At 41.4% G+C, this 9,953-nt stretch overlaps 1 protein-coding gene across 3 annotated transcripts in view; it reads right to left on the bottom strand.

Annotated features, from left to right (window-relative positions):
* Positions 1-4,511: 4,511 nt before the first annotated feature.
* The window catches only part of RMND5A (required for meiotic nuclear division 5 homolog A), a 60,648-nt gene continuing 55,206 nt past the window's right edge, over positions 4,512-9,953 (bottom strand). Inside the window, exons 9-10 of one of the 3 annotated variants that reach the window (XM_019802879.2) lie at positions 9,138-9,225; positions 4,512-8,662 (exon numbers count right to left, since the gene is read on the bottom strand). In XM_019802879.2, coding sequence (XP_019658438.1) covers positions 9,162-9,225 — 64 coding nt within the window. In that variant the 3' untranslated portion in view covers positions 4,512-8,662; positions 9,138-9,161. Of the gene's footprint in view, positions 9,226-9,953 lie in introns of all 3 variants that reach the window. The other 2 variants (XM_019802880.2, XM_002922338.4) reach the window with 2 other exon arrangements.

The following is a 9,953-nucleotide window of genomic DNA, read 5'->3' as shown; positions in this document are numbered from 1 at the left end:
GGGGAAATCGGTCTGTAATTCTCCTTTTTGATGGGGTCTTTGCCTGGTTTGGGAATCGAGGTAATACTGGCCTCATAGAATGAGTTTGGTAGTTTTCCTTCTGTTTCTATTTTTTGAAACAGCTTCAGGAGAATAGGTATTATTTCTTCTTTCACTGTNAGGTATTATTTCTTCTTTGAATGTTTGGTAGAATTCCCCAGGAAAACCGTCTGGGCCTGGAGTTTTATTATTTGGAAGGTTGTTTATCACTGACTCAATTTCTTCATAGTTAATTGGCCTATTTAAGAAATCTATTTCTTCCTGTTTCAGTCTTGGTAGTTTATAGGTTTTCAGAAAGGCATCCGTTTCTTCCAGGTTGTTTAATTTATTGGCATAAAGCTGTTAATAAAACTTTCTAATGATCCTTCCTATTTCATTGGTGTTGGTTGTGATCTCTCCCCTTTCATTCATAATTTTATTAATTTGGGTCCTCTCTCTATTCTTTTGAATAAGTCTGGCCAGTGGCTTATTGACCTTATTTATTCTTTCAAAGAACCAGCTTCTAGTTCTGTTGATCTGCTCTAATGTGCTCCTGGTTTCTAATTCATTGATCTCTGCTCTAATCNTTTCTGCTCTAATCTTGGTCAACTCCTTCCTTGTCAGTGGGTTAGGCCTGTCCCTCTGTTGCTGTTCCAGTTTCTTGAGGTGAGAATATAGAAACTGCATTTTAGATTTTTCTATTCTTTTGAGTGAGGCTTGGATGGCTATGTATTTCCCCCTTAGGACTGCCTTTGCAGTATCCCATAGGTTTTGGACCGATGTGTTTTCATTCTCGTTGGTCTCCATAAATTGTCTAAACTGATTTTTAATTTCCTGGTTTACCCACTCTTGAGCAGGATGGTTCTTAGTGTCCAAGTGTTTGAGTTTCTTCCAAATTTTTCCTTGTGATTGAGTTCGTTTCAAAGCATTGTGGTCTGAGAATATGCAGGGAATAATCTCAGTCTTTTGGTATTGGTTGAGACCTGTTTTGTGCCCCAGAACATGGTCTATTCTTGAGAAAGTTCCATGTGCATTAGAAAAGAATGAGTATTCTGTTGTTCTGGGGTGTAGTGTTCTATATATATCTATGAGGTCCATCTGGTCCGGTATGTCATTCAAAGCTCTTGTTTCTTTGTTGATTTTCTGCTTAGGTGATCTGTCTATTGCTGAGAATGGAGTGTTGAGGTCCCCTACTATTAACGTATTATTATCTATATGTCTCTTTATTCTGTTTAAGAGTTGGCTTGTGTATCTAGCTGCTCCCGTTGGGGGCATAGATATTTATAATTGTCATATCCACTTGTTGGATACATCCTTTAAGAATAATATAGTGTCCTCCTGTATCTCTAACAACAGTCTTNAATTTAAAATCTAATCTGTCTGATAAGAGAATTGCTACCCCAGCTTTCTTTTGAGGTCCATTGGCATGAAAAATGGTTTTCCATCCCTTCACTCTCAGTCTGGATGTATCTTTAGGTTCAAAATGAGTCTCTTGTAGACAGCAAATGGATGGGTCATGTCTTTTTATCCAATCTGCAACCCTGTGGCGTTTTATGGGAGAGTTTAAGCCATTTAGATTGATAGAGATTATTGACAGATATGATTTTAATGATGCCATTTCTCTTTAAAGTCTTTGTATCGGTTGTGACTTGCTGCTCTGTATCACTCTTGGGGCCTTTTTACCTTTATAGAGCCCCCCTTAATATCTCCTGTAGGGCTGGTTTCGTGGTTACGAAATTGGTTAATGATTGGCGATTTTGGAACGTCTTTATTTCTCCATCAATTCTGAATGACAGCTTTGCTGGATAAAGGATCCTTGGCTGCATGTTTTTCTCTGAAAGAGCTTTAAAAATGCCCCCCCAAGCCTTTCTCTCATTCCAGGTCTCTGTAGACAGGTCTGACGTAATCCTGATACCTTTGCCTTGGTACGTGAGAAATTTCTTTGCCCTGGCCGCTTTCAATACTGTATCCTTGGATCTAATATTTGCGAATTGCACTATGACATGCCGTGGCGTAGGTTTGTCCTGGTTGAGCTTGGATGGGGTCCTCTCTGCCTCTTGGACACGAATGCTTGTTTCCCTTGCTAGATTAGGGAAGTTTTCAGCTACAATTTGTTCAAATATCTCTTCTAGACCTCTGTTTTTCTCCACCCCTTCAGGGATGCCGATGATTCTGACATTGGATCGTTTCATAGAGTCAGTAATCTCCCGTAATCTACATTCGTGGGCGTGGATTTTTTTAAGACCAGCTTCTATTTTCGTTTTTTCTTCTACTAACCCATCCTCCAATTCGCTAACGCGTTCCTCTGCCTCGGTGACCCTGGCCGTCAGAGCCTCTAGTTTTGACTGNCCAGCCACCCCCAGTTCCTGCGCGTGCTCCTAAGCTCCCTGTTTCAGTGTGATTCACGCGCACTCCGGAGCGCCGGTTTTCAGTCAGGTCGCGCGCCCGCTTCCGACCTCCCAGTTTTAGTCCGGTTCCAGTGAGCGCTCCGGAGCTCCGGTTTTCGGTCTGGTCATGTGCGTGCTCCCAGCTCACGGTCTCAGTCTGCTCTCTCGCGGGGGCCAGTCCACGAGTCTGCCTGCTCCCCAGTGCAGGTGGCTACTGCTTTCCAGTGCCCAAGCACGTCAGCTCCCTCCCCCTTCCTTTTATCTTCTGATATCTGTGCATGGATTCACGGCTCCCCGCTTCGTACCTCAATATTCAGCGCTGGAGATGTTCATTTGTAGAGATCCAGATGTATCTTCCCGTGTCTCAGGCCGATTCCGTGGGTTTTCAGGATGGTCTGGTACATACCCAGCTCGACTCAGGGCAGCTGAAAAAGGGGTCCCCTACTCTTCCACCATCTTTTCTCCTCCTTGCAGAAAGTGGTCGCTTTTCTGTTCATAGAGTTTCTGCTACTCTTTTCTTCATTATCCAGTTGCATTCATGGGTATTCAGAAGGGTTTGGTAGCTCTCTAGCTGAATTCCTGGGACCAGATGAACTTTAGGTCTCCTGCTCCTCTGCCATCTTGGAACGCCCCTCCTCTCATACATATCTTGACAGAGATTTCAAAGTAGCCTTGTGAATGGATCATCATTCTACCATTGTCCCTTAATGCAAGGTTTTTTTAAACTGTGGATCTCAACCCATTAGCAGGTCATAAAATTAACTCAGTCTTGACGAACATTAACAAATAAATTGAAAATATCAGTGTTATGACACATTAGAAGCATTCATTTTGTAAAACGTGTTTCAAGAACTATAAACTTCGTGTATATAGGGTTATGAGATTTTCTCACTGGGTGCCGGAAAACAAAGTCAGGTGGTTCCTCTGAAGTGACACTTCTATTTGCTAGGGTACTATCACCAAGCCTCTACCAGGGGTGAGGGGCACCAAGCTACTGTTCGGTCTCAAGGTGTATTTTAAGTCTCTTATCTTGCCATTACAAAAATCCATTATTTTACATCTTTGGTGATCATCCTTGCCCATTTTGGTGGGGAGGGGATGGGAAATGTATTTTGCCATGCTGTAAATACATCCCCTTCAAATGCCTGAATGCTTGAAGAAATGCACTGATTTTTAAAATCACTGTACTAAAACAGAGTTCAAAGCACACTAAATTTAACTTTTCTTGATGACTCAGAACTTAGTCATCAAGGGTAAATTTTGTTAGTTAGATGTGATCCTCACCTGTCATTGAAGAGGGAGAATACTTCACAAAATACGGAGCATCCAAGAGGCCCCCTGTAAGGGAAGCCAGTTTTCTCACAAGCGCGCAGGTTCTGATTCGGTAGGACTGGGCTGAGGCCTGAGATTCTGCATTTCTCACAAGCCTTCAGGTGATGCTGCTGCTGCTAGAGATCACACTTTGAGTCCTAGAGAGCCCCAAATGCTGCAGGGATAGGTGGGGAGATCTTTGGCCAGGCCTGCCAGGCCTCACCTGTACCACCTGAGCCACCGGCTCCAAGTGCAATTGGGTGGGACCCACACTTGTTCCCAAGTAGAAAACATTCTAAAATCTCAGACAAGAATGAGTCTAAAAAAATCTACAAAAGCAGCACAAAGAGATTCTTGGTCTCCACCACGTTAGCTTGTCACTAAATAGGAGAGACAGCTCAGCCCGATTTTCTCCCTGGCAATGCTGACCGTACATGCCCCATTCCACCAGCCGCTCCTGAGGGCAGAGGCTCCAGGGCTCCTCCTCCCAGTCATACGCCACCACTCCAGCCAAAGGTCCCAGCCATCCACAGGACGCAGTGCACACAGGATGCAGGAGCCTGTAAACCCGAGCGCAATCCCCTCCTAGAAACTGTGATGGTGCCCAGCCACCACCTCTTCCACTGCTGGGGGCACAGACACAGGAGGGAGACAAAGATACTTTCTCAAATTCTTTACACTCAGACCCTTAGCAAACGCAGGCAGCAATGTTCTCTTCTTACAACCGGCACCTCCATACTCCCTCCCTCACCTCTGTGACCTGGCACATTTATACAGACTGGTTCCACAAAACACTTTTTAAATGTGCATCTCTTTAATTTTTAAAAATATACACAGGAGAAGCCATGTGTTTTACATAGGAATACACACATTAACAAAGCATTTGTTATAGTTTTCCAAAACTCTATTATATCAGTCTGAAATTTATAAATTAGGTATATCAGAAGTTTTTAAGTCAAAACGAAATCCCTGAAACTACTGGATATGGTGGACTTTGTCCAAAATCAAATGAACAGAGAATATGAATATGGTTTGTGTTAAATAAGGTTTATTGTTAGCTTTATTGCCTATAGTCTATAAGATGCAACTTTATTGTGCCTTTGCAAACAAGATACATTTCTTAAAAAACTGATCAAAATTTTCCATACATATAGCTCTATATGATAGATTACAGTGCAACACTATTCTTGTTACATAATTATAGAAATACTATAGAACCCAAGAGCACAGCGTAAGCAAAAGAAATACAATCCTGAGCCATCTGAACAAGATGATTTGATGAATCCTTTTAGTCTAAGTTTAGAAAACATGGAGGAGGAAAAAAAAAAATACATGCACGCTGCAGTCGTGAGCAAAATACATTAAATGCCTGTTCCTTGCTGGACACAGGTGGGGGGAACGGTGAGTCTTGGACACATGCACGCTCACTCACACTCCCATTTTCTTCTCCTGCTTCCCCCCCATCCCCGCTACATTCACTCCCACCCCTTCCCAAAAGAAAAGATCAGGCACTAAGTCCTAGAGAACCCCACATCTGCCTTGCTGGAGAACGTGAAGTGACTGCTAAAATAAGAGTGTAAATCCTTACCCACAACATGAAACAAAGCATGTGCTGTAAGCCAATTCCAGCTGCTGTTGCCTCTTTGGAAGTAAATGAAGCATATGCTGCTCACTACAGTTTAGCACTGTAGAGGGAAACGTCTTGAAAACAAATCTTTGTTTTCTCTCTCGATCTCTTGAAGTAAAATCAACAGCGGAAAACTCACCCTAAAACTAATTGCCTCATCTGCTATTAAAATACATTTGTCATTCTATTTTTGGTATCTATTCAATTATAGTTCAATAAGAACAGTTCATGAAGTTTGTACCTGCTTATGGTAAACACTACTGTACCACATAAAACCCACCACAGCTGGACAGGCTTATGGAGCACCAAACCTTCTATGTTTGTGTTCCTTGCCAATGTTCCCTCAAGACCACAGCATTCTAGTGTTACCAAGGATAATGTACGTAGAGTTAAGTAATGAAAGGTATTTGGTTTGTGTCTTCACCTTACACATCCTAGTGATGAAATTAACCAAACCATACCTTCCCTGAAAATAACCTGAGTCTGCTGACTAAGCAAACTGACCAGCTAGACTGTCAGTCCGCTAATCAGAGTTGAGCTGGAAAACCAGAGGGCTAATGTCTACCAGCAGCTTGTCTTGTGCGAATAACCAAGAGTCCTTGGTTTTTGCAATATCTGTTGTCCCAAAGGCTGAACCACTGAAGTGGAAATAACTCACAGCATAAATACTGAACGAACTACATACCTGTGGGACTACCTGGAGAGAAAAAGGATCCTCATTCCCCACATAATTTGGTGTGGGTTTTAGTGTCTCTGTATACATCAGCTGCTACAGAAAAAAATCAAAAGATTAACTTCATACCTTTCTTATTTTCAATTAAATGCTCATACACTCACAAAATACTCACACGCCCTATGAATATGAGGTGGCTCTTCTCTTCAACATTTTTAAAATCAAGAGGCACCAATACCCGTTCATTTACGTATTAGAAGTCTCACATAATCACCACCAAAACAATAGAAATGGTATTTGTGATGATCACACGAAGGAGAAAAAAGATTGAAAGACAAACTTAGCCACTGTACTTCAGACTGTACTTGAAAGCACAGACGCTCTGGCTAAATCAGAATCTAAGGTTCGAATAAGGTTTTATTGGTTTAGCATAGTCCCATGGCCTTTGTCCATGACTGATAAATGGAATGGTTCCTAAGGAAATCGAGGAAACCACTCTGGAACTCTGTTTGCAATGTATGTTATTATAATGAATCTGACTCTAAAAAACCGTGGCTCTATCATGACCTTTTGCAAATGGAGGCAGAATGCGACAGAGCATCCTCCTGCACTGTGACGTACACAGCCTCCGCGATAAGGTCCTGACACCACTGCTGCAGGTGTTTCTAGAGTAGAAAGGACAAGATGTTGTATTTCAGTATCTTTGGTTAAGGTCTGGCCTTTTCAAATCCACCTTTCCTTCACCTTTAGTCACCAATGTTTTAAGTCCATGCATTTAGTTAAAGGTCACAAGATATAATTTTCATGTTCAATTGTCAAATCAAGAGTTTCAAATTTCTGGCCCTCCCCGCCTAGTAGGACTACAAGGACCTTACATAGGAAACTGTAAAATCAAATGCTTCAGTTAAAAGCACGCTCTCTTTAAAGTTTCGTGAGCTGCACAGAAAACTGTCAACAAGATTCCCAACACCGGGAGAGGGACAAAGCAGAGTTCTGGCTTTTGTCCTTAAAAGTGTCCTGAGCCAACTCTGTGAAGTGTCTGGCCCCCCAAATATTTACCACCAGCCTCTTGCACGACATTTACATTGTACAAATCTTATATGAAGCCTAAATGTTTTGTAAGTGTTTGAGATAGAAAGGTGAGAATAAGTTGTGAGTAAAGCTAAATCTGGCCTAGTGAGAAAAAAGGAGTAAAAACAAAAAACAAAAAACATACTCTGGATTGTAACTCAAAGGTAAATATAGGTCATAAACCAGGTTTACATCCTCAGCCAGAGTTGCCTGGAATTCTCTACCTTCTCTTTTGGAGTCCAAGGAGCTTCTCTCTGCTCTCTGCCTTCACTGCTTTAGTGGAGAGAAGGGAAAACTTCAGGGAGGGTTCCAACAGGAAAGCAGAAACACAGAGCTAGAGTCCCAGTGGGGCCAAGAAGACGGAGATCGGACAGAGCAAGCACTCTGAGCAGGCCAGCCTCCATTCCTGGCTAACCTAGCCAGCACACAGTAGTGCTCAGAGGAAGCCTGACCACAAACAGCAGTCACACAGGGCTTTCCTGCAGTACCCCTTTCCTTTTAGACAAATCCCTGCTCTCCCAGATAAACACTTCAGGACAAACCAGGTGGGCTGGTATTCGACTCTGCACATGCTGACACTTTCTAGGGAACTCAGCACCAAACCTGTTTTCTCCCTCCATGCAAAAGAAACCAATCTGCAGTTTCAAATGCAAAGTGTCACGGTCCTCTTTCCTTCTGTATTTTCTTCTTTCTTTGTTTTCCCATCAAAGTTTTCCTATAGTGATGTTCAGTTCCATGTCAGATGAAATAAAGTTGCAAAATATTTGGTGCTTTCCATATAACATTCTTCTCATAATGAAGTGACTTAATGGTTGGTAAGTCTGAAGTATGTCCGCAGAAGTCCTTTCCATGTAGTTCGTTCATCATACAGAGAAAGACTCTTACACATGGCTATTTCTGGACAGTGCATTAAATGAAGATACCTCACAAGAGAAAAGATCATCATCTGTATCCATTAGAGTAATATACAGATTCACAATGAGATGATACACTTTGCAGAAGAGAGGCATTGAACAGTGTACTATTCAAATACAAAAACAGCAATAAACATATTCTGCGCTACAGAAAATATGCTAACTTCTAACTTCAAGGATTTAAAGTAACGAGTCTGGTAACTGCATTTTAGGACTGGAACATGCTTCTTCCCTTCCAGATACACAATGTTTGATGCTGGTGCACGTATATACACACACAAACAACACTGTGTCTGCAATGATATGCAAATGAAACAGACAGCCAAGTCCTGAAGGCAGATTTCAGAGAATAGGGCTACCAAGACCAAGAGAGCAAATATTAACTTAAGAACACCTCTAACTTCAGAATTTCATTTTATTGAACACACTTTTAAAACAAGCACCTCTTGGCAATAAAAGCAAAGAAACAATAGTACTTCTTCCACTCTGTTCTAGTGGAAGACTTCTCACACCAACCTGCTAAATTCATGATGGAATTTGAAACAAGCAGCCCGCTGGGGCTACAAGCAGAGCTCAAATGCAGGTCTGCTGACTTCTCGGAGAGAGCTGGAGCAGAGGAAAACATCAAAAAGCAAATTGGGAATCTATCACAGCTTTCTTCCTTAAGCAAAAAAAATGCAAATTAGTTGTATAACCACAATTCAGTTTTTCAAACTTTTTCTGAAGAATTTTCATTTAATTATGTATACATAACAGGAAGTAAAACTTTTTCACAAACATTCTCAAACCTTACAATTATCAAGAAATGACAAAAGTAAAAGCAGAAATATTAAACACATGGCAGGGAGGTTGATTTCTGTTTCTGCTCTTAAAAAGTAAAAAAATCACCATATAATTAAGTACAAAAACCTGCATTGAATGACAACTGCTGGTGTATTTACTTGATCAAAAATGAAGACCAAGAATATAATAAAGCCCTATGGTAATATTCATCTGGAGCACTCCCCTCAGTGTGTGCACACTAAATGTTGGCGAAGTTTCTGGAGCATTAGCTTATATAAACACGGGAGTCCTCAGTTAGCTGCATTAAATGGAACGTTCTCTTCTGAAATGCGCCACAATTCAGTTTCACTTACAAATTGCAAATTAAAGTTATTTCTTCAGAAAAATATCTGTTTGGCATCTCCTGGACTTTGTTCCATTGGACAATATGGACATTTTAATCTAAAGACAAGAAAGAAAATACAGAATCAAGGAACAGGATCAGTACTGAGCATTCAATTTCATCTATAAAATGTCTCTAACAATTACACACACACACACATCTGTATTTTGTTTGGAGGGTTAATTGTACTTTCCCTTCATGTAACAGCCAGGCTCTAGCTCTGAAGGGTCACAAATACACACCGATCAAGCCAGACACTAAACTGAAGGCTTCTCTTCAGTAGAAATTAGTGAAAACTGTTTTGTAAACAAGACAAAGACAATGGTTTTGAAAACTGCTTTTGCAGTTTTAAAAGTCAATCCAATTCTTCTCCTCCAAAGTTTAGGTTTTTCCTGTCTTTACACGAGTTTCCAATGTACCGGCGACACAATGCAGTCCCGTGCAGCAAACATGACACGAGCTGCCGAGCCAAGCAGCACACAGAACAGCAGGCTCTAGGCACCACCCGGAGGCACCAGCAGGACTGCGGCACCATCTGGGAAGGGCACAAAGAGCTGCATCACACGCCAGGACCTTCTTTCAAAAGAAAGACTTCACCTAGATGGGTCTGAAATGAACTCCAATGAAACATGTTCTAACTGCCTAAGCTAGAGATAGGCTTTTGAGACTTTTTTTTTTTTTTAATAAGGGGGGCCCATTATGGGTATAAAACTTATAAATATAGATACTCTTCGAATTAGCAAATCCAATTCTACAATTTACGTATCACACGTAGATAAAATAATTC

The sequence above is a fragment of the Ailuropoda melanoleuca genome, chromosome 4 (assembly GCF_002007445.2).
Source record: "Ailuropoda melanoleuca isolate Jingjing chromosome 4, ASM200744v2, whole genome shotgun sequence".
In the NCBI taxonomy this organism is placed as follows: domain Eukaryota; kingdom Metazoa; phylum Chordata; class Mammalia; order Carnivora; family Ursidae; genus Ailuropoda; species Ailuropoda melanoleuca.
This window is presented reverse-complemented; position numbering and strand designations above follow the sequence as displayed.